General features: G+C 56.6%; 1 protein-coding gene across 5 annotated transcripts in view; it reads right to left on the bottom strand.

Annotated features, from left to right (window-relative positions):
• The window catches only part of KSR2 (kinase suppressor of ras 2), a 100257-nt gene that overhangs the window by 55693 nt on the left and 20464 nt on the right, over positions 1–24100 (bottom strand). For all 5 annotated transcript variants that reach the window (XR_007907417.1, XM_051805275.1, XM_051805277.1 and 2 more), the window contains exons 4-5: positions 21951–22455; positions 4112–4293 (exon numbers count right to left, since the gene is read on the bottom strand). Coding sequence is in view for 4 of the 5 variants with exons in the window: in XM_051805275.1 (XP_051661235.1) it covers positions 4112–4293; positions 21951–22455 (687 nt within the window). In the remaining variant the exon portion in view is untranslated. The remainder of the gene's footprint in view (positions 1–4111; positions 4294–21950; positions 22456–24100) is intronic.

Genomic DNA, 24100 nt, shown 5'->3' with positions numbered 1-24100 from the left:
CACCTGAGGTGACCCTTCGGGGGCTGAGGAGGCTCCAAGAGCTCTGGTGGCATCCCAGCCCTCGCTGCTGGCTTGGCCATCCCTGGTCGCCCACCCAGGCCCCCGGTGGGCACAGCCAGGCTGCTCCCCAGGGCAGGGGGTTGGCACCACAACCTGCAAATCCTTTGGCCACAGAGCCAAGAGGAAGAGCCAGGAGCAGGACTGAGGAGAAGTGCCCACCAGGGACAGCACCGGGGGCACGGGATGGAGCTGATGGGCAGGGCTGGGAGCTGGGCATCACCTGAGACCACATCAAACCAGCAGGGACTGGCTCTGCAGGGACAAACAGAGGCTTGGAGGGGTCACTGCCCGTGACTCCACATCCAGGGGATGTTCCATGGCTCTTGCCTGGCTCCTGGGACGTGGGAAGAGCCTTTGTGCTGCAGGAGGGTCACGGAGAGACCTCACATGTGGCTTCAGCCTGGGGACAAGGGGTGGGTTGGTCCCTCCTGGTGCACAGAAACGCTTGGGTTGGGTTGGCTGCTCCTTTCCTGGCTTGGAAGGGCAGCAAGGAGGACATTCCCTGCTCGGCCCCGTGCCCAGCTGCTTGTTTTCCCCAGTGAAGTCACTCCCAGCCTTGTTTTGGCCCTTCCCTTCCACCCACTTTTGTTTTACGGGGTCCAGGGTGGGAATGTCATTGTTGGCTCGTCCTGGAGGACTCCAAGCAGGTGACCTGAGCTGGGGGCACGTGGTGACAGTGTTCTGGCAATGCCAGCCCCCCCCAGGACCACCAGACAATGGACCTGCTGGTCCTGAGCCTTTACAATAAAAAGAAGGTCCAACCTGATTTCTGGGTGCTTAAGCCAAGACATGGGGTGTCTTAAATCCAGTTTCAAAGTAACAACACGACTCTGGCCATCACTTGGTCACTGGGAGTGACCAGATGCACCCAGAGAGGCCCTGGATGCAGGACAGAACATCTTCTGTCCCTCAGCCACGGGGCTGGGCTCTTTCAGGGACAAATGAGAGTTCAAAGGCGCCTCAAAAGTCTTTGCTTCCCCTTTTCTGCTTCCCCTCCAAGAGCTACTAAGGGAAAACTAATTCAAACCCCAAATCCCCAGGGCTCCTGGCCCCGTGGGAAGGGGACTTCACCCCTTCTGCCACTTCCTCAGGAGGGGCAGCTCCAATCCCTGCTCTTGAGAAGCGACAGGACCTGAGGGAAGGGTTGGATGGGGCTTGGAGCAACCTGGGCTGGTGGAAGGTGTCCCTGCCCATGGCAATAAGATCAGCTTTAAGATCCCTTCCAGCCCAAACCATTCCATGATTCCTTCCCACAAACAAACGTGCTCCTGCCCTGCCTGGCAGAACTCCCACACAGATGCTGATCCTGTGGGATGCTGATATCTCTGGGAATAACATCTGAGGCAGGCAGTTGGAATTCTCTGGGAATAACATCTGCTTGCAGAGCTCCTGCCAGGTCCCACCATCCCCAAAGGGAGAGGAAGGGGAGGAAGAGGATGGTGGGAAGGGCTTGGTGGTTCCTCAGTGATCCCCAAGAGCAGCTGAGGGGAAGGAAAGGGGGGAAGGAAGAAAGGAAAGGGGAGAAGGAAGGAGGGAAGGAAAGGAAGGAAGGGGAAAAGGAAGAAGGGAAGCAAAGGAGGAAGAGAAGGAGGGAATGAGAAAAGGAAGGAGGGAAGGAAAGGAGGGAAGAAAAGGAGCAAGGAAAGAAGGAAGGAGGGAAGGAAGGAAAGTGGGGGAGGGAAGGAGGTAAGGAAAGAAGGGAGGAAGGGAGGGAGGAAGGAAGGAAGGAAAGCAGGGGAGGGAAGGAGGTAAGGAAAGAAGGGAGTGGGGAGGAAGGGAGGAAGGGAGGAAGAAAGGAAAATGGAGGAGAAAGGAAGGGGAAGAAAGGAGGGGGAAGGAAACAGGGGCAAGGAGAAGGGGAAAAGGAGGAATAGGAAAAGGGGGGAAGAAAGGAAGGAAAGGGAGAAGGAGCTGCCCCATCCCACTGGCACCCACAACCTGCAAACTGGTGCTCAGGGGGGCCAGTGGAGCCTTCCCAGTGCTGCTTCCCACCCTGGTGAGAAGGACAGAGAGGAGGAAAAGCTGCAGGTTCCAGGGGGCTGGATGGGCAGGGAGGGGGGTTGGATGCAAAGCCCTCCCTCAGCCAACAGCTGAGCAGGGAGAGCAGCTGGGAGAGCCCAAAACGAGCCAGAAAGGCCACACTTTGGGAAAGCAAACAAGGGAAAAGTCCAGGGAGGGAAAGGTGACAGAAACCCAGCCTGGATACGGAGCTGGAGGAGGTTCTGAGCTGGGGAGCAAGAGGCAGGGGGACCTCGCCCTCTCCTCGGAGCTCTTGGCTTGGAGTCACTCCCAGCAGCTACCACGTGTTCCCTGGGAGGTTTTGTTTGGAGCAGGAGCCACGTCTGGCTTGTAAAACCTTCAATCCCTGTGGGATGCACTGAGGCACAGGATGGAGAGCGGGAAGTGAGGGTCAGGCTGTCTGTCCCTGTCTGTCCCTGAGCAGCAGCAACGCCCCGGGCGAGCTCGTGGAGCCAACCCCACCCTCTGATCCCATCACAGCACCTCCTGGAAGAGCAGGGACCGTCCCAGCAGCCTCACGGGGTTGGGATCAGGGTTGGGATGGAGCTCTGTGGGATTTGCACCGGGGCTGGCTTATCCCAAAACTCTGCCTGGGCTCCAAACCCAGCGAGCAGGAGAGGCTGGAACCGCCTTGCCCGGAGGGAAAAACAAAGCTGGCTTTCCAAAGAAACCCTTGGAAAAGCCCCTTTTAGGTCCCTTTCCCAAGGGACAACAACCCCCCCAGCGTTGCTGTGGCAGGGGAGTGCCTCTGCTTCATCAATCAATGTGGTTTGTGCAGGTAAAACCCACAAATAATCAGGTAAAATGTTCCTTCCAAGACTAAGTCACTGCACTGGGGCCAAGGAAGGCACAGTGAACAATGAATTGCCAATGTGCAAAAACAGTATCAGAAATGGAATCCAGAGGTTTGGGCACAACAAACTCATCAGTTCTAAGCTCACCACGGAGTTCATGTTCAGAAGGATAATCTAGTTTTGTTTTGTTTTGTTTTGTTTTTTTTCAAAAAAAAGGTATCTTAGAACCTTTCCAAGGGACAGGAAGCTTTGTCTGTATTTAGTTTCTGTTTTACTGATCCTATTACTGGTTAAAAAGAAACTGCTGGTGCAGTTTTTATGGTTTTTCCATAAAAACAAGAGGAGCTGTTCATGCAAAGGTGTTCCCAGGAAAACAAGAGTGTCCCCTGCCAGGTCCCACCGTCCCCAAAGGCAGAGGAAGGGGAGGAAGAGGATGGTGGGAAGGGCTTGGTGGTTCCTCAGGGATCCCAAAGAGCAGCTGAGGGGAAGGAAAGGGGGGAGGGAAGAAAGGAAAGGGGAGAAGGAAGAAGGGAAGGAAAGGAAGGAAGGAGAAAAGGAAGAAGGGAAGTAAAGGAGGAAGAGAAGGAGGAAATGAGAAAAAGAAGGAGGGAAGGAAAGGAGGGAAGAAAAGGAGAAAGGAAAGAAAGAAGGAGGGAAGGAAGGAAAGTGGAGGAGGGAAGAAAGGAAAGGGAAGAAGGAAGGAGGGAAAGAGGGAAGAAAAGGAGGGAAGGGGAAAAGGAAGAAGAGAAGCAAAGGAGAGAAGAAAAGGAGAAAGGAAAGAAGGAAGGAGGGAAGAAAGGAATGCAGGGGAGGGAAGGAAGTAGGGAAAGAAGGGAGGAAGGGAGGGAGGAAGGAAGGAAGGAAGGGAAGGGAAGGGAAGGAAGGAAGGGAAGGAAGAAAGGGAAGGAAAGGAGAGAGGGAAGGAGAGAGGAAGGGAAGGAGGAAGAGAGGGTGGGAAGGAAGGAAGGAAGGAAGGAAAGCAGGGGAGGAAAGGAGGTAAGGAAAGAAGGGAGGGGGAGGGAGGGAGGAAGGAAGGAAGGAAAGTGAGGGAGAAAGGGAGAGGAAGAAAGGAGGGAGAAGGAAACAGGGGGAAGGAGAGGGGGAAAAGAAAAAAGAGGAAGAGGAAAAAGGGGAAAGGGAGGAAGGAAGGAACGGGAGGGGAAGGAGGGTCTCCTTGGGTCTCCTTGGCCCCCACCACCCCCCCCAAAGTGGCAGAGGGGCCCGAGGGGGACACTCACTGGCTGAGAAGGTGGCTTCGGTGTGCACGGGAGGGGTGGAGGGCAGGAAGGGCGGGTAGCCCACGAAGAAGGAGCGCAGGGAGCGCTCGGCCAGGAGGGGGGAGCGCTGGGCAGGGATGTTCTCACAGCTCCCCACGCTGTTGTGGATCTTGAGGTTCAGGGGCTTGTTCTTCTTCTTGACCCTGGGGGGAGAAAAAGGAGAGAAAAGTGAATTGGGAGGGGTGTGGGTGAGGGTGGCACCTGTAGGATGGGGGAGTTCCTGAGCCTGGGAGAATTAAAGCCCTTTCCCTACGAGGATTTCCAAACCCTCTCCACCACCAAAACAAAGGGAATTCTCACTAAGGAACACTCCAGAGCTTTTCCTCTTGCAAAACCTGGCTGTAAAGGGTCTGTTGGCCCAAAAGCCCATCACCCCCAGCCTCGCTGACCTTATCACGTCCCCTAAACCCTCTACATTTAATGCCACCTACATTCAGTGCCACCTACATTTAATGCCACCTACATTCAGTGCCACCTACATCCATGTTGGGGCCCAAGCAGGAGAACTGAGTCCAAGGAAGGACTGGGGTGCAGAGGGGCACGGGAGCAGCCCCAGTGGGATCCCAGGAAGCAGGACAGTGGTGTGGACAAGGCTGAGCACCAGAGATGTTCCATCAGCCCAGTTTTCCACCTGCCTTGTGCTGTGACAAGGACCAGCCACCCCAGATGGGCCCAGAGGGGTCGGGGTGTGGGTTCCTGGCACTGCAGCCCCCCCCATCCCAATGGCACGGGGAGGAGATCCCAAAACAGCCCCTGGGAAAGGCAGCTCAGCCCCTCTGGAGATGTGCAGGATTTGGGGCTGAGATCCTTGGAGCACAGTCATGGTCATCAGGGACTCCTGGAATACAATATTCCATATGTACTCCATGAAATACTCCACACATTCCCAGCTGGAGCACTGCCTCCAGCCCTGGGAACAGCACAGGGAGGACGTGGAGCTGCTGGAGAGAGTCCAGAGGAGGCCCCGGAGATGCTGCCAGGGCTGGAGCCCCTCTGCTCTGGAGCCAGGCTGGGAGAGCTGGGGGGGTTCACCTGGAGAAGAGAAGGCTCCAGGGAGAGCTGAGAGCCCCTTGCAGGGCCTAAAGGGGCTCCAGGAGAGCTGGAGAGGGACTGGGGACAAGGGATGGAGGGGCAGGACACAGGGAATGGCTTCCCACTGCCAGAGGGCAGGGAGAGATGGGAGATTGGGAAGGAATTCCTCCCTGTGAGGGTGGGGAGGCCCTGGCACAGGTTGCCCAGAGAAGCTGTGGCTGCCCCTGGATCCCTGGAAGTGTCCAAGGCCAGGCTGGAACAACCTGGGCTGGCAGGAGGTGTCCCTGCCCACATCCCTGCCCACATCCCTGCCCACATCCCATGTCCAACAGCTGCTCTCCTGCCCGTGGATCCACAGGCACCTGCTCCATCTCTCCAGCACCTTGGAGCAGAGATGCCCCAGAGCCCAGACCCTCACTCCCATCCCAGGGTGAGCCAGCCTTTCCCAGAGCTCTGGCTCTGGGCTGCCAGCAGTGCCCAGGGGCATCTGGCCCTGCCAGGCCATGGGAAATGGTCACTTAAAGCAGGAGAAAATTAAACTGTCCTTTAATAAGTTAATGATTTCCTCACACAGGAAAAGCTGCTGCCGTGTTGGGGGTGGCTGGAACGGCGGCTTTGGGTGTGCTGGGCTCGGGATGGGGGGGATGATTCCCCCCAGGCTGCTCCCACTGAACACTCCTCCTGGCTTGGAACCCCTCGGGGTCCAACACATCAGCAGCCCCCCAGCTGGTGTTCATGGAATCATGGAATGGTTTGGGCTGGAAGGGACCTTAATGATCTTATTCCATCCCCTGCCATGGGCAGGGACACCTCCCACCAGCCCAGGTTGCTCCAAGCCCCGTCCAACCTGACCTTGGACACTTCCAGGGATGGGGCATCCTCTGGGAAATCCATTCCAGCCTGTCCCCACCCTGACAGGGAGGAATTTCTTCCTAATAGCTCATCTAAACCAGCCCATGGAATCATGGAATGGTTTGAGAGCTTAAAGATGATCTTATTCCATCCCCTGCCATGGGCAGGGACACCTTCCACCAGCCCAGGTTGCTCCAAGCCCCGTCCACCCTGGCCTTGGACACTTCCAGGGATCCAGGGGCAGCCACAGCTTCTCTGGGCAACCTGTGCCAGGGCCTCCCCACCCTCACAGCCAACAATTCCTTCCCAATCTCCCATCTAACCCTTCCCTCTTTCACTGGGAAGCCATTCCCTGTGTCCTGTCCCTCCATCCCTTGTCCCCAGTCCCTCTCCTGGAGCCCCTTCATGCCCTGGAAGGGGCTCTCAGCTCTCCCTGGAGCCTTCCCTTCTCCAGGTTTATACCCCCCCTTTATGACCCCCTGCACTCTGTGGTTCCTGCAGGACCCCCTGGCACAGCAGCCCCTTGTTCTGAGCATCCAACTCCTTCCCAACATCCCATCCAACCCCCCCTGGTGCTCCCAAAGCTGGATCATCCCCTCCACCCCCCCTCAGTGATACAACCCCAACATCTCCCCCAAACCCCCGGAGCAGCTCCCAGTGCTCTTCCCAAAGCTCTTCCCAATCAACCCCCGAGCTCATTTCTCTTTGTTTTCCCACCCATAAATCAGTCCCAGATGGAATCTTTACTGTGGGAGCATCATTTCCTCACCAAGCAGGGCTGGTGACAGCTCTCATTAGGAGGAAGGATGAGGGATTTTGGACAGGGAGAGACTTTTTTTTCTCTCTCTCTGTTTTTTCAGGGGAAGGAAAAAAAAAAATTAATTAATAAATCCACACAAACACCAAGAGACAACAGGGTGAGCTGCCTGTCTCACCCTGGGCTTGACTCCTTATCCCAGAAAAAGGGGGAGCAGGGAATCCTGAGAGCTGAATGAATCCCAGAGAGGAGCAGGATGAGCATCCTCACCTGTGGAAAACCCGAGGATCCTGCTATGAGCAGGGGGTTGAGGGGACCTGGGGAATTTGGGGGCTTTTGGGGGGATTGAGGCGGTTCAGAGGGAATTTGGGGGGGATTAAAGAGGTTTGGGGGGCAATTAAGGGGTTTGAGGGGGATTTGAGAGCACTCAGGTGGGGGGTTGGAGATCCCTAGGGAGGAGTTGAGGGGCCCAAAGGCTTTTTAGGGTGGATTTTGGGGAGATTAAAGGGGTTTTGGGGGTGAGTTGGGGAGGACTGAAGGGGATGTGGGGGGAATTAAGGGCATTTGTAAGAATTTGGTTGGGATCTTGGAGGGGATTAAGGGGGTTTTGGGGTGTTCAGGGGGAGGTTTGGGGGTCCCCAGAGGGGGGTTGGAGAGGGATTTGGCACTAAGGGAATTTGAGGGGAGTGTCTGGGAGGGGATTAAGTGGATTGGGGAGGATTTGGGGAGGTCTGAGGGGGCCCTGGGGGGCTTTAGGGTCACTGATGGAGGAGCCAAGGGACCACTCAGACGGTGGAGATCCTTCCCAGCCCCAGGGAAGGACCATTTCCCTCCAGGCACAGCCGGACATCCCCCAAAACGAGCCTCCACCCACACCCGGGGGCTGTGAGGGACCGGGAGGGGGGAGAGGGGAGTGGGTTTGTACCAGATCGATTTTATTTCAGCTTTAAAAGGTTTGGGGGGAGTAAATAGAACCACACACAATCCACCTCTGGGCTTGAAGCCCCCCAAAATCTAAGAGACACCCTGGGGGGTCACCACAGCATCCCCCGGGGACGGCAGGAAAAGGACAAGGGCTCCTCTCCTGCCGGGTTTGGATCCTTAAACCTGAACATCCCAACTCTTTGGGGGGGTTTTGCCACTCTGGGAGCCTCGGGACCCCTTTCCACGGCTGTCCCAGCCCCATCCCTGCTGCAGGAGGCTGCAAAGCTGGGTATTCCCAGGATTCCCAAGCGGGATGGGGCTGGGAACAGCATCCAGCCCCACAAACCTCTCCTAAAATCCCTGGTTTTCAGCCCTTCCCTCACCAGGATCTGCTCCTAAACCAGCTCCCCGCACCTTCCACCATTCCCAAACCCTCTGCATCGCCAAAAAATCCTCGTTTTCCCCCTTTTTCCCACCCATCTCTCGGCGGGCACAGCGAACACCCCCCACCAACCCCCCCTAGAGCAGAACATTCCAGGGCTAATTCCTGCCACAGGACAAACCTGAACATCCCAACTGTTTGGGGTTTTTTTTGCCACTCTGGGAGCCTCGGGACGCCTTTCCACGGTTGTCCCAGCCCCATCCCTGCTGCAGGAGGCTGCAAAGCTGCGTATTCCCAGGATTCCCCGAGCGGGATGGGGCTGGGAACGGCGTCCAGCCCCACAAACCTTTCCTAAAATCCCCGGTTCTCAGCCCTTCCCTCACCAGGATCTGCTCCTAAACCAGCTGCCTGCACCTTCCACAGCCAAAAAATCCTCGTTTTCCCCCTTTATCCCACCCATCTCTCGGCGGGAACAGCGAACACCCCCCACCAACCCCCCCCCAGAGCAGAACATTCCAGGGCTAATTCCTGCCACGCTCGGGGACAAATCGGTGCCACCTGAATGCCACCTCTGCGGGCCGTCATTTCGTGCGAGGATTTGCTAAATAGATGATGATGGGTTTAAAAAAAAAGAAAAAAAAAAAAAAGGAAGGGGAAAAAAAAAAAAAGCCTCAGCGAGTTTGAATCGCTTCATGCAAATCCCTTTAGGTGTCATTCCAGCCTGAATGGCTCGTTCCCGGCTGTTCCCTGGGATCAGTCAAACGTTTATCACCGGAAAAAAAAATAAATAAAATAGAAGGTTTCGAGAGGCGGTGAAAAAACAGGAGCAGACAGCGGGACAAAGGGCTCGTCACTCCTTTCAGCCCCGGAGAGGCTCCGCGGGCCGGGAAGGGGGTGGGAAGCGAGGATTGGCAGGGATGGAGGGCTGGGATACCCCTGGATGCTGAGGGGTCTCCCGGCGGGAAGGTGGGAAGCGAGAACTGGCAGGGATGCAGGGCTGGGATACCCCGGGAATGCTGGGGGGTCTCCCGGCAGGAAGCGAGGATTGGCAGGGTTGGAGGGCTGGGATACCCCGGGAATGCTGGGGAGTCTCCCGGCAGGAAGCGAGGATTGGCAGGGATGGAGGGCTGGGATACCCCGGGGGTGCTGGGGGGTCTCCCGGCAGGAAGGTGCCCGCTGAGGACGCGCCGAGTTTTGGGTGGGATGTGCCCGGGTGGATCCCGGCGGGAAGAGCGGGATGCGCTGGGAAAGGAAAGCGCGTTCCCAGCGGGAATGTGAGGAGGGACGCGGGGGGATCTGCGCCTTGCGGGGAGGGGAGGTTCAACGGGAATGCTCCTGGTTTATCCCAAAGGGCATCCCAAAAGGGGACACTTCCCCCGCCCCCAGCCCCCTGCACTCCCCGCCCGGCTCTTCAAAAAAGGCGAAAATGGGGTAAATAACTCTTTTCTCCGCTGGTATTTGCTGTCGCTCCCGCTCTTATTGCCATTAAAAAAAAAAATTAAAAGAGGTTTAATTCGCATTTACATTCAAATTAAAGGAGGTTTAGGTTTAAAGTGTAGCCAAAAAGAGGGGAGCTGACCCTGCAGCTGAGCGAGCCGGGCTATGTTTTATTCACCACACGCTCCAATTTCTCTTAAAGGAAGGGAAATGGAGTGAAAAAGGGGGGGGAAAAATCCTCTCCTCGGTATTTGAGCTGCAAGGGATTAAAGCTCCTGCCTGGCCTGGAGCACAGGGCCCCGGCCAGGACTGAGCCCAGCAGATTGATGGATTTTGACCGACTTAATTGCCCAATATTCTGCATTAAATCACAGCAAGGAGCAGGTGAAGCTTCCCCTGGGCCTCAGGAGCTCACCCACAACCAGCAGCAGCTCCAGCCCCAGCCACCAGTGCCTGTGAGCAGGGGCAAAAAAAGGAGCAAACCCCTCCAATTTCCTCTGGGAATTTTGAAGGCAAGAATCAGGGGATGGTTTGGGTTGGAAGGGACTTTAAAGAGGAGCTTATTCCACCTCCTGCCCTGGGCAGGGACACCTTCCACCAGCCCAGGGTGCTCCAAGCTGGCCTTGGACATTTCCAGGGATGGGGCATCCTGTGGGAAACCCATTCCAGCCCCTCCCCACCCTGACAGGGAGGAATTTCTTCCTAATAGCTCATCTAAACCAGCCCATGGAATGGTTTGGGAGCTTAAAGATGATCTTATTCTACCCCCTGCCATGGGCAGGGACACCTTCCACCAGCCCAGGTTGCTCCAAGCCCCATCCAACCTGGCCTTGGACACTCCCAGGGATGGGGCATCCTTTGGGAAATCCATTCCAGGGCCTCCCCACCCTCACAGCCAGGAATTCCTTCCCAATCTCCCATCTCTCCCTGCCCTCTGGCACTGGGAAGCCATTCCCTGTGTCCTGTCCCTCCATCCCTTATCCCAAGTCCCTCTCCAGAAGAAGAGCTCTCAGCTCTCCCTTCCTCTTGGCTTCCCACTCTGGCAAAATCCAACTCTTCTCTTCAGGAATTCCCAAATAAACCCCCAAACCCCCCGTGGCCTCCCTGGCCAAGCAGCCTGAGCCTCCCCAAACAGGCTGGAGCCACATCCCAGCCTGGAAAGCTCTTGGGATGGGAAAACCCCCTCACTGGGTGCAGCCACAGAACATCCCAGGGCTGAAGGGGCGTGGAAGAGTCTCCAACAAGAGGAACACAACCTCCCCACCCTCTCTTGGTCACCTGTCACCCCTGAAACCAAGCATCCAGCTCCCATTCCCGGTGCCATCCCAATCCCAGTGTCCAGCAGGGACAGCACCGGCTGCTTTAGGGCTCAGGGCGAAGCCATTGGGATTATTTGGATTATTTGGACCTGTCTGAAGAGCTGAAACTTCTTCATTACACCCCCCAGCTCCGAGCAAACCCCCCACAACACCGGGCCTGACATTAAAAAAAACAAACAGGGACTCTCCAGCAGATGTTCCATTTATCCTCCTCCTTATCACAAGAGGCAACAAACCCTCCCTCCCCCCCTCCCCGGGCCGGAGGAAAAGCAGGTTCTTCATATCAAAGCCCTCAGCAGTTAAATATTTATCCAAGGGCCTGTCCCCACTTCCCTGGAAGGCTGAATTGGAAGGTTCAAGCCTTACTGATCTATTATTCTCTTTTCCAAGCACAAAGTGGAACTTGACTTTTTTCCTCTCCTTACGGCTGCAAATTATAAAAAAGCCGGGGAAAAATTCTTTGAAGGGAGTTGGAGCCGAGCAGGTTTGGGGTTTTTTTTTTCCCTCCCTCCTCCCAGGGATCCAAGGAGATGGTGCTGCAGGAGGGCAGGGAATGGGGCTGGGAGCAGGGCAGGAGCTGGAGGAGGTAATTGCCTCCAGGATCCTGGAGCAGGACCTGTTTCTCATTAAGGCCCTTCTGTTTTCTTGGTTTCCACCGTTACGTCCCTTGGAGGGACACAGGAGGGCAGGGGGGGGAGCAGCACCAGCCCTGGCCAACAGAGGGTGAGGAGGGTGAATTCCTCCTGTTGGAGACTCTTCCACACCGGTTTGGCCCTGGAATGTTCTGTGGGTGCCCCCAGGGAGGGGGTTTTCCCACCCCAAGGCAGCAGGACCTCAGCCCGGCAGAGCAGCTTTGCCTCCAAACCATGGAATGGGTTGGGTTGGGAGGGACTTTTAAGGGTCTGGTCCATCCCCTGCCATGGGCAGGGACACCTTCCACTAGCCCAGGTTGCTCCAAGCCCCGTCCAACCTGGCCTTGAACACTCCCAGGGATCCAGGGGCAGCCACAGCTTCTCTGGGCAACCTGGGCCAGGGCCTCCCCACCCTCCCAGCCAGGAATTCCTTCCCAATATCCCATCTATCCCTGCCCTCTGGCAGTGGGAAGCCATTCCCCATGTCCTGTCCCTCCATCCCTTGTCCCCAGTCCCTCTCCAGCTCTCCTGGAGCCCCTTTAGGCCCTGCAAGGGGCTCTCAGCTCTCCCTGGAGCCTTCTCTTCTCCAGGGGAACCCCCCCAGCTCTCCCAGCCTGGCTCCAGAGCAGAGGAGGGTGGGCTGAAGACCACAGAGCTCTCCATCAGCACATGATCCCATTTCCCAGCCCCAACCACCTCCATGGCTGTAAAACCCACCCAAGAAAAGGGATGGGATCAACTCCAGCACTTTCATTGCCATGGAAAGGGCAGCACACGGAGCTTGGCCCAGCCAGGGCTTTACAGGGTGGGGATGAAAAGCACCCACAGACCTCTTGGGCCACAAAGAAAAGGCCAGAGGAGCTGCCTCTTGTCTTTCCTGCTGGAAGAGAGAGCTGGGAAGAGCCTGAGCTGTGCCACCAGCATCCACCTCCTGGTCACCACCCAGGGGCACTGCCCACAGCTCTGCCCTCCCCGTGCCCTCTGCTGCCACAGGGACAGCCTGCAGGCAGCAGGAGAGCTCTGCCCCCTCTCCCCTCCCCTCCCCCGGGGGTGTTAATCCTCATCTTGATTCCCCATCACAGAGACTCAACTTCTCCTTAAAGGGCAGGGCACAAAGTTCCTCCTCCTGGGAGCACATGGGAAGCTCCCCAAGCCTCTGGATGGAACACCAGGGCAGGAATTACCATGGATGACTGTCCTGGTTACAACAGCTGGGACCAGTTCATGGCTGGATGGGTGTAACCCAAAGCTGTGTATTCCAGAGCCTTCCATGCCATTGCCCAGACACTGTTATCAATGAACCATCTACACCCTCTGCCCAGAGCAGCACTGACCCCTCAGGCTGTAAACTGGGTGTTCAGAGGCCTGGGAGATCACAGAACCATAGAATCATAGAATCATAAAATCACAGAATCAGCTGGGTTGGAAGGGACCTCTGAGATCATCAAGTCCAACCCTTGATCCAACCCCGCCGTGGTTCCCAGCCCATGGCACTGATGCCACATCCAGTCTGTCCTTAAACACCTCCAGGGATGGAGAATCCACCCCCTCCCTGGGCAGCCCATTCCAAGGGCTGAGCACCCTCTCTGGAAAGAAACTCTTCCCAATATCCAACCTAAACTTCCTCTGGCACAACTTGAGACCCAGCCCTCTTGTCTTGCTGATGGGAGAAGAGCCCAACCCCCCCTGGCTCCCCCCTCCTGTCAGGGAGTTGCAGAGAGTCAGGAGGTCTCCCCTGAGCCTCCTCTTCTCCAGGCTGAGCCCCCCCAGCTCCCTCAGCCTCTCCTCACAGCACTTGTGCTCCAGTCCCTTCCCCAGCCTTGTTGCTCTTCTCTGGACCTGCTCCAGCCCCTCAATGTCCTTCCTGGACTGAGGGGCCCAGAACTGGACACAGACAGGAGGGTGCTCCTGTCCTCACACCCAGTGTGGAACTCCCCATCCTGAGGGAGGTACTGGGCATTCCTGCCTGAACTGGAGGATACATAATCTTGGAGACTTGGGACTTTTTTTAACCACTGGTGGGAAACAGAGAAGGACTGTGACCACCACTCTGAACCAGACTGCAATCACCACTCTTGACCAGACTGCACCTCCACTCTCACCAACAGGTTTTTCCCCTCTCCTTTTCCTTTGGACTCAGGGGGCCCAAAGAACACCACTCTGTTCATGCCCCAAGCTGCTGGGTTATACATTTGGGTTTTGTGGGTTAAAACCAACTGTTTGTCTGTATAATCGTACTTATTGTACTATTTTATTAAATTGTTATTCTGACTTATAATCTCTCTTTTGAGTCAGGTTCATTTCCCCTGCCGGTTTACCTTTAAACCAGCACAATGACACCCCTGAGGGGAACCACAGCCCAGAGCAGCGGGAAAATCGGGAAAATCACAGGCCAGAGCCAGTTTGTTGGGGAGGCTGCCCATCCCTGCCAGGGCATGGAGTGCAATCCGTGCCTCGGGAGAGCCAGAGACATTCCAGGAGACATTCCAGGAGCTGCAGAGGCTCCCAGCCCTGACTCACCCGGATTAATCACCGAGGGGATTTGGAAGCCCAGGGGGGATGCTGCTCGTTTTGCTCTCCAAATTCCCTCCCCTCAGTGCAGGGCCAGCTGGGGATCTTCAGTACAGGATGAGCAACACTGGAATCATGGAATTCTTTCGGTTGGAAAACACCTCCAAGGTCACCGAGTCCAACCATCCCCAGCTCTGCCAAGGCCACCACTGACCCATGTCCCCAGGTGTCACATCCACATGGTTTTAAATCCCTCCAGGGATGGGGACTCCACCCCTGCCCTGGGCAGCTGTGCCAGGGCTGGACAGCCCTTTCCAGGAAGGAATTATCCCTGATGTCCAATTTAAACCTCCCCTGGCACAGCTGGAGGCCGTTCCCTCTCCTCCTGTCCCTTGTTCCCTGGGAGCAGAGCCCGACCCCCCCTGGCTCCCCCCTCCTGTCAGGGACTTGCAGAGCCAGAAGGTCCCCCCTGAGCCTCCTTTGCTCCAGGCTGAGCCCCCCCAGCTCCCTCAGCCCCTCCTGCTGCTCCAGCCCCTTCCCAGCTCTGTCCCTTCCCTGCACACGCTCCAGACCCCACTGGCACAGCCCATCCCAGGGATGGCACCACAGGACCACGGTGCCAGCTCAGGGGCACCACTGCCAGCACAGGGGGTGACTCTGGGGCAGCAGCAAGGTGGGGTTTGGGGGGGAATTCACTTTTGGCTCAGCTTGGGGGATCAGTGACCCCCCATTTCTCAGATAACCCTCCCGCTGTCCCTTTCCCGAGGGTTCCCCTCCTGCTCCCAAGCTGGGGGATGGTTGTGGGCTGGTTTAGCCGTGGCCCCTGCTGGGAGCCCGTAGGTGGAGCCCCGTGCTGCCAAATCCCCCCAATTTGGGGACCCCAGAGCCCTGTGCCTGTCTCCTGTCCCCTCTGGAGGGGCTTCTCCAGAGGGTGGGAGGCTGGAGAGGGAGCCCAGCGGGGTTTCCAGCTGGAAACCTTTGCAGGTTCTGACCCTTGGGGCCAGCAGGGGCCAGGGCTGGTGGAGAGGAGGGGGTTGTGCTTTCAGTGAGGAACATCTCTGGGGGACCAGCAGCGTCCCCACGTCCCCCCTGCTCGGCACAGCCTGTCCCAGGGAGGGCTCCCAGCTCCTGCCCTGGAGGGGCCTTGGCCAAAGCCCCTTCCAGGCTTCTGAGGTGGGCACAGCTGAGCCCGACCTGATGGGCACCCCTGGAGTGCCCAAGTCTCTCTTGTCTGAGGGGCCCAGAGCTGCCCCCAGGGCTGGAGGTGCCCCAGCAGTGCCAGCACAGGGACAGGCCCTGCCCTGGGGCTGGGACACAGCAGGGCTGGCACAGCCCAGGGGCCATTGGCCTCCTGCCCCCCGGGAGGACACAGCACAGGGATCATCCACACACATTCCCAGCGCCCTGCTGCATCCACCTGCTCTGCAAACACCCACCTCCTGCTCCTCCCCGATGCCAAGAGCCCCACCTGCCTTCCCACAGCTGGGAACCGTCAGAAATACCCCCAGGAACAGGAGCTGTCTCCTCCTCCCAAATCCCACCCATGCAGAACATCAGCTAATCGATGTACCTGGGATAGGAACACCCTAAATGAGCAGCACAACAAATGACCTGTCACTCAGTGGTGTTTAAGACCAGCTTAGGTGATTAACTCTGAGGGACAGTTTAACCACCAGCTGCTTGGGAGGGGCAGGGGGGGGTGAGAAGACCCCTGGTGCCAGTTTTTGGGGGTCTGTGATTCACCTGCCTTGGGATAAGGGATGGAGGGACAGGACACAGGGAATGGCTTCCCACTGGAAGGAATTGTTGGCTGTGAGGGTGGGGAGGCCCTGGCCCAGGTTGCCCAGAGAAGCTGTGGCTGCCCCTGGATCCCTGCAAGTGTCCAAGGCCAGGTTGGATAAACTTGGAGCAACCTGGGCTGGTGGGAGGTGTCCCTGCCCAGGGAAGGGGGTGGAATGAGATCTTTAAGCCCCCTTCCAACCCCAACCATTCCATGATTCCATGGGCTGGTTTAGATGAGCTATTAGGAAGAAATTCCTCCCTGTCAGGGTGGGGAGGGGCTGGAATGGATTTCCCACAGGATGCCCCATCCCTGCAAGTGTCCAAGGCCAGCTTGGAGCACCCTGGGCTGGTGGAAGCTGTCCCTGCCCAGGGCAGGGGGGTGGAATAAGCTCCTCTTTAAAGTCTCTTCCAACCCAAACCATCCCCTGATTCTTGCCTTCAAAATTCCCAGAGGAAATTGGAGGGGTTTGCTCCTTTTTTTGCCCCTGCTCACAGGCACTGGTGGCTGGGGCTGGAGCTGCTGCCCATTGTGGGTGAGCTCCTGAGGCCCAGGGGAAGCTTCACCTGCTCCTTGCTGTGATTTAATGCAGAATATTGGGCAATTAAGTCGGTCAAAAAGCCATCAATCTGCTGGGCTCAATCCTGGCCTGAACAGTCCCAGGAGGGTGTGAGACTTCACCAGGTGCCCCCCAGGGAATGTCCTGTTCCAAGGGGTTTCTTTGTGGGATGGAGGAAAACACCCACAAGGACAGAGAGGGTCGAGCTGGGAGTCGGCTCAGAGTTGGAAACAGCACAAGGAAAAAGGAAAAGAAGGAAACGGGGATCAGATCCCTTCACCTGATCACATGTGAACTCCCCACCCGACCTCACCCATCCAGGACTCCCTGGTGTGGAAAACCCACCCCAGAGAACAATCCTGGTGCCAAAGGGGCTGAAGGGAAGGAAAACAACCACGGGAAGGCTCCGAATCGACGGGATTTTCCACCAGAACACCTGGGATGTGACTGCAAGGACTCAGGGCAAGGAGACTCCACGGAAAACTTCTCCAAAATCCGGCTGCCTCGAGCCAGAGGGGCCTCCCCCCGGCCCAAACCCGGCCTGGGGGCACCACAACAACAGCCTGTGCTGTGCAGCAGCTGCTCTCTGTGCCCTGGGGACAGGCCAGTGCTTCCTGCAGGGCTCAGCCTGCTGGAATTCCCTGGGGATTGGCCCCCAGCCCCCCCCCCAGCTGCTCGGTGTTCCCTGGAGGCCACGGAGTCCAGGGGTTGGGCCACACACCGGCCTGGACACGGGAACACGGCTGGGGAGCAGAGGGGGGGTGGGATCAGCTCCCCCTCACACCGGGCAGGGCACAAGGATGGGGCAGGGGATGGGGCTGGTGAGGGGGCTGAGGGTGAAGGAGGGGTCTAAGGATGGGCCTAAAGGTGAAGGGTGGGTCTAAATACAGGTCAAAGGCTGAAGGATGGGTCTAAGGACTAAGGATGTGTCAGGGGACAAAGGATGGGGCAGGGGACAAGGATGGGGCAGGGGACAAGGATGGGGCAGGGGATGGGTCTAGTGAGGGGTCCAAGAACAAAGGATGGGTCTAAGGATGAGCCTAAAGATGAAGGGTGGGTTTAAGTACAGGTCTAAAGATGAAGCAGAGGTCTAAGGACAGGTCTAAAGGCGAAGGGTGGGTCTAAGTACAGGTAAAAGGACAAAGGTTGGGGCAGGGGATCAAGGATGGGACAAGAGACGGGTCTAATGAGGGGTCCAAAGATGAACAGTGGGTCAAAGGACAGGTCTAAAGATGAAGGAGGGGTCCAAAGACAGGTCCAAGGATGAAGGAGGGGTCCAAAGACAGGTCCAAGGATGAAGGAGGGGGTCTAAGGATGGGTCTAAAGATGAGGGATGGGTCTAAGGATGGGCCAAAGGAAGAAGGAAGGGTCAAAGGATGCAGGATGGGTTAGAGGATGAAGGATGGGTCTAATGAGGGGCCCAAGGATGAGTTCAAGGACAGGTCTAAAGGTAAAGGATGTTTCTAAGGGTGGGTCTGAGTACAAAGGTTGGTCTAAGTCCAGGTCCAAGGACAAAGGATGTCTCCAAGGATGGGTCTAAGGGTAAAGACCACCCAAGCACCTCTTTGGGCAGGACACCCCAGGGCAGACCTTGCCTTCCAAGGGTTAACACCCCTCACCCTGAACCAGCTGGGCTTCAGTTCCCCACCTCTGCATTTTTAAGCCCCTTCCATTCCCAGTTTGCTCCTTCCTGGTGAACAATCATTAACCAGCCCTGCAGGATGTCAATGGCCCGTGGAACCCAGGAGCCATTAAACGGGCATTATATATTATCTCAGCCACTCCAAATGGTTTGTTTCCCTTTCAGGAGACCACTCAGGAGAATGTTTATGGATGGTGGATTTATGGAAGCCGGGGGATCCTTTTTTTTTTTCATTTTAGGAGGAAACGTTCTGTTCCTCCGAGTTAAACAGTGGCCAGCTGGAGGCTCCCGGGCAGGGAAATGGGAGGCTGAGAGCTCCAAAGAACACTTAACCCCTGCTTCAGAAAGGTCTTGGTGCACAAAAAATGATGGATTAAAGGCTGGAAATAAAGTCCAGGACACGACACTCCAGGAAGTTTAAGGGTCAAGTGGTACGTGGGGACCTCGCTCCGGAGAGGAACCGGTGGCTGCTGCTGCCACAAATATAGGGGGGTGTTTTCCTTCTTTGGTGGAAAAATCTGGGAGAGAAGTCCCAGAGCACCCTGAGAGACTCCCTCCATCAATCCCAACCCACAGCTTGTGGGGAGAGACCTTCCTGTCCTTGCCAGGGGTTCCCCAACCCTGCTGAGCCCTCTTGGCCCCACCCCGGGGATGGGGGATGGCTGGGGAGGAGAGAAAGGGGTTTGGGACACGGGACTGGAGGGATAGGAGACAGAGAATGGCTTCCCACTGCCAGAGGGCAGGGAGAGATGGGAGATTGGGAAAGAGTTGTTGGCTGTGAGGGTGGGGAGGCCCTGGCCCAGGTTGCCCAGAGAAGCTGTGGCTGCCCCTGGATCCCTGGAAGTGTCCAAGGCCAGGTTGGACGGGGCTTGGAGCAACCTGGGCTGGTGGGAGGTGTCCCTGTGGGCTGGAACTAAATGATCTTTAGGGTCCCTTCCCACCCAAACCAGGCTGTGATTCCACAGAGCAGCCTGAGGGACACCAACCCGATGGGTCCTACCAGAGAATGGTCAGCAGAGAGGCAGGAGGGGGGGGAATCCAGACCCCAAATCACCCCAGGAGATCCCACCCAGCCCTTGGGATCCCCGGTAGTGTCCTCAGACCATCAGCTCTCAGGTCCAGGACCTCCTTCCACGCTGGAACACAGGGAACAGAAAGCCCCAGCCCAAAGCAAGCAGAGCTGAGACCAGAAGGGGTTGATCAGAGAACTCATCTGTCCAGGGATGAGCTCCACTCCGTGTTTGAGGTCTGGAGGAACCCAGAGAGCACAGAGGACTCGGGCACCACGGAAGGGTGTCAATAAAAAAACCCCACCCTACAACTGCACGGCTGGAAAACAAGAACTAGCCAAGAACAGCCCCCCAAAAAACCACTTTTCCCTCTGTTCCAGACGTCTGATCCACCACATCCAGGTCAACAAACAACTCCGACTCGAACTGGAGAAAAGAAGGAGCTGCCTCTTTAACGCACTAATTACGATCCCGAAGCACTAATGGGATTAGAAAGCAGGATTTAGTGGTTGTCTCCTGGAAAATCATTAAGTGCCATCAGAGCAAATGAAGCTCCCCCGTTCTCCCGGCAGCTTTCGGGAAGCCGGGTCCTTCCGCAGCGCCACGGTGGCCCCTGGCGGGGTGTGAGCACAGCAGAGCCCAATTAACATCGGCTCCTTCCTCTGTTAATTCACTAATCGGGGGCTCGGGTTGCCCGGCACCACCGGGAAGGGAGCACTGGAGACACCGGGAAAGCTGGAGAGAGTCAGGCAGGGATCAGAGGAGTCACGGAGTGGTTCAGGTTGGGAGGGATCTTATTCCATCTCCTGCCGCGGGCAGGGACAGCTTCCACCAGATCAGGGTGCTCCAAACTGGCATTGGACACTTGCAGGGATGGGGCATCCTGTGGGAAATCCATTCCAGCCCCTCCCCACCCTGACAGGGAGGAATTTCTTCCTAATAGCTCATCTAAGCCAGCCCATGGAATCATGGAATGGTTGGGGTTGGAAGGGAGCTTGAGGATGATCTTATTCCACCCCCTGCCATGGGCAGGGACACCTCCCACCAGCCCAGGTTGCTCCAAGTTTATCCAGCCTGGCCTTGGACACTTCCAGGGATCCAGGGGCAGCCACAGCTTCTCTGGGCAACCTGTGCCAGGAGGGTGGAGAGCGATGAAGGAAAAGGGGCATCGCCCTGTTTGTGCAACCCCGTGTGGGATTCCCACCTCCACGCCCTTCCCTGCTCCTTCCCCTTGCAGGATGTCGAGGAATCCCATCCCCACTGGGGCACAAGGAGTTTTCTGGTCCAAACCTGCCCCAGCCCCGTGTCAGGGTGACCTGGAGCATGTGGGGACCACCCACCTGGGGGATCAACCAGCCTGGGGGGACCAGAGGGAAGCTCTGTCCTCAGCAAGGACTGCTCTGGCCAAGGGGAGAGCATGGATTGGGAACTGAAATGGAAATAAAACAGGAGAGGAGAAGGGGAAGGGGAAGGAGAGGAGGAGGAGGAGAAGGAGAAGGAGAAGGAGAAGGAGAAGGAGAAGGAGAAGGAGAAGGAGAAGGAGAAGGAGGAGGAGGAGGAGGAGGAGGAGGAGGAGGAGGAGGAGGAGGAGGAGGAAAAGGAGGAGGAGAAGGAGGAGGAGAAGGAGGAGGAGGAGGAAGAGAAGGAGAAGAAGGAGAAGGAGGAAGAGGAGGAGAAGGAGAAGGAGGAGGAGGAGAAGGAAAAGGAAAAGGAGAAAGAAGGAGAAGGAAAACCTCAGTGAGGGTTCCCTCCTGCAGCCGTGGTGATGCTCTCGGAAGGACCAAAGCAAACATGACTTGGCAGTGCCTGAGCATGGTGGGGGTGGGCAGGGGTGGCCTCACAGGAGGAATTTCCAGCTGAAATAGTTTAATTTCCAGAAGCTAAAAGCCTTTAGAGACCAAAACCTCCCAGCCCAGGGGAGGAGGAGGGTGACCACCCTCGCTCTGTGCAACGACCGCAGCCCAACAGCCACCACAGCCAAGGGGGGAACAAGTGACACCACAGTGCTGAGGCCACCAGACACATCTGCCACCCCAAAGCCAAGGGGGGCTCAGGGCCTGGCAGTCGGAGCAGCTCAGGAAGACAGAGGGGTTTGACTCCTCCCGTGTCCCAGCTGGAGCACCGTGGCTGGGCAGGAGGGGCTGAGCTGCCGTGCCAGGGTGACCAGGCTGCCCCCACACCCCTGCCAGGGATGCTGCCACAGCCTTTTTATCCTCAATGACCCCAGATTTAGGGACAACAGGGCAGTTTGTCCCGGGGCTCCTGTTTCGGGAGGGGAGCAGCCACTCCATCCTCAGGGGGAGCAGACGATGCCCCAAGGCGGCCGCTGGTCCCCTTTGTCGTTCCCCCCCACCCCAGGGGCAGCAGGAGGGGTTTCTGAGCACGGACATCAAAAGGGGTGGAAAGAGATGGAGGGGGAGAGCGTTGGCACAGGGGAATCCTTTCCCTGCACAGCAGCAGCCTCTGCCGGCACCGGAGCCGCAGAGCAGGAGCGGCGGGAATGTGGGCAGAGACTCCTCCAAACACCACCGGGGACGGAAAACACACCGGGAGGTGCCCGGGATGCTAACTGTCATCCCCATAAGGCTTTCCATGTCCATATATCCACACTTCAGCTGGAAGACGATCCTTCCCCCCTCGCTCTGGCGTGTGCTCGCACCCCAGTGCCACTCCTGGCCGCAAAATCCCACCGTCCAGCCCGCCCATCCCACATTCCAGCATTCCAGGGCTTTGCCAACCGGCAGCCCCGGTGCCCCTCAGGATGCTCCCCGTCCACCCCAAGCTCCCAAAACGAGGGAGCAAAGCAGACACACCTTCCCCCCACCATCTCTGCCGACCGCCGGAACCGCGAGGGATTTTCCCACCGCACCGCTCGAACCGAGACTCCGCGCTCCGGCATTTCGGGATAAAAGCTCTTTCCCCAGGGAGCAGGGACGGGATTCACCCCCCCCACACCCGCTTACTTGGGGGTGTGCGCCTCGTCCACGCGGTGGCCCAGCTGGAACTCGTGGGACTTGCTGCGGTGCAGGGCGGTGAAGCCGGGGATGAGGTGGATGAGCTTCCTCGAGGAGGGCGGCGGCGTCCCGGGGGGCTTCAGCTTGTTCCTGCGGCGCACGGGGGGCGTCCCCGGCGGGGTCATGGTGGTGACGATGTTGGGGGTGCGCGGGGGGGTGTGGGCGGCGTGGCGCTGCCGGGGGGACGGCGGCAGCGAGCGGTGGCCGGACTCGAGCGGGGGGCAGAGCCCCGGGTGGGCCTCCACGGTCAGGCGGTCCACGTGGGTGTGGAGGGGCGCGTGGGGGGAGCCCCCGTGGCAGTGGTGCTGCCCGCACTTGGGCGGGACCTTGGGGCTCTGCGAGAGGTGCGTCCGTGCCCACTGCCCCTGCTCCGCCGGGCACCCCGGGCTGTTCTCCTTGCCCGGCTCCGCCGCGGGCCACTGGATGGTCCAGTCCTGCTTGGAGAGGCTCCCGCCTGCGACAGAGCACAGAGACACGGCCGTGTGGGGCGGGGGGGAGAGGCACGTTCCCAACGCACCCCTGGATGTGTTTGGGATGTCCCATCCCCTGGATGTGTTTGGGATGTCCCATCCCCAGATGTGTTCGAGATGTCCCATCCCTGGATGTGCTTGAGGTGTCCCATCCTTGGATGTGTTTGAGGTGTCCCATCCCCAGATGGTTTGAGATGTCCCATCCCTGGATGTGCTTGAGGTGTCCCATCCCTGGATGGTTCGAGATGTCCCATCCTTGGATGTGTTTGAGATATCCCATCCCTGGATGGTTCAAGATGTCCCATCCTTGGATGTGTTTGAGATATCCCATCCCCAGATGGTTCGAGATGTCCCATCCCCGGACGTGTTTGGGATGCCCCACCCCTGGATGTGTTCGAGACTTCCCATCCTTGGATATGTTCAGGATATCCCATCCCCAGATGTGTTCGGGACATCCCATTCCTGGAAGTGCCCAAGGCGATCCCCTGGAATTGTTTGGGATGTCCCATCCCCTGGATGTGTTCAAGACATCCCATCCTTGGATGTGTTCAAGACATCCCATCCATGGATGTGTTTGAGATGTCCCATCCCTGGATGGTTTGAGATGTCCCATCCCTGGCTGTGTTCAGGATGTCCCATCCCTGGATGTGTTCAGGATGTCCCATCCCTGGATGTGTTCAACACATCCCATCCCTGGAAGTGTTCAACACATCCCATCCCTGGAAGTGTTCAACACATCCCATCCCTGGATGTGTTCAGGACATCCCATCTCTGGAAGTGTCCAAGCCCAGGTTGGATGGGATTTTGAGCAACCCCAGCTCGTGGAAGGTGTCCCTGCCCATGGCAGGGGGTGGAAGAAGATCATCTTCAAGGTCCCAACCCATTCCATGATCCCACCCTGGCACCACAGCCCAGCAAGAAGCTTTTCCATACTGCAAAACCCTGGAATGGTTTGGGTGGGAAGGGACCTTAAAGCCCCCCCAGTGCCACCCCTGCCACCACCCCAGGCTGCTCCAAGTTCATCCAGCCCGGCCTCGGACACTGCCAGGGATGGGATATCCAGGGCTGATCCGAGCTCAGGGGCCCTTTGGCAACACAGGGCAGAAAATCCAAATAAAGACTAAAAAATAATATTGAAGGGATAAGAACAACAAGTGAAAGGAGGAAATAAAAATAAAGTATCGACAGGAAAGAAGGGAAATGAAATGGAAAGGGAAAATGATAATCGAAAGTGTTAAAAGTTGAGATTAATGAGAATAAATAGGAATTTAAAATGAGTAAATTAAAATTAAAAATAATAAACACGTTTAAAATAAAATTAATTAAAAAATAAAGAAAAATAAAGAACATAAAAATTTAAAATAATAAAGACATTTAAAATAAAATTAATCAAAAGAAATAAAAATAAAATAAATAAAAATTTAAAATAATAAAAACATTTAAAATAAAATTAATTAAAAGAAATATAAAGAAAATAAAAATTTAAAATAATAAAAACATTTAAAATAAAATTAATCAAAAGAAATGAAAATAAAGACAATAAAAATTTAAAATAATAAAAACATTTAAAATAAAATTGATTAATTAAAACAAATAAGAAGTAAAAATAAAGAAAATAAACATTTAAAA

This window comes from Manacus candei, unplaced genomic scaffold, assembly GCF_025592945.1.
Source record: "Manacus candei isolate 608988 ecotype Guabito, Panama unplaced genomic scaffold, ASM2559294v1 h1tg000064l, whole genome shotgun sequence".
In the NCBI taxonomy this organism is placed as follows: domain Eukaryota; kingdom Metazoa; phylum Chordata; class Aves; order Passeriformes; family Pipridae; genus Manacus; species Manacus candei.
The sequence above is the reverse complement of the archived record's forward strand: the minus strand, read 5'-3'. Positions and strand labels throughout refer to the sequence as shown.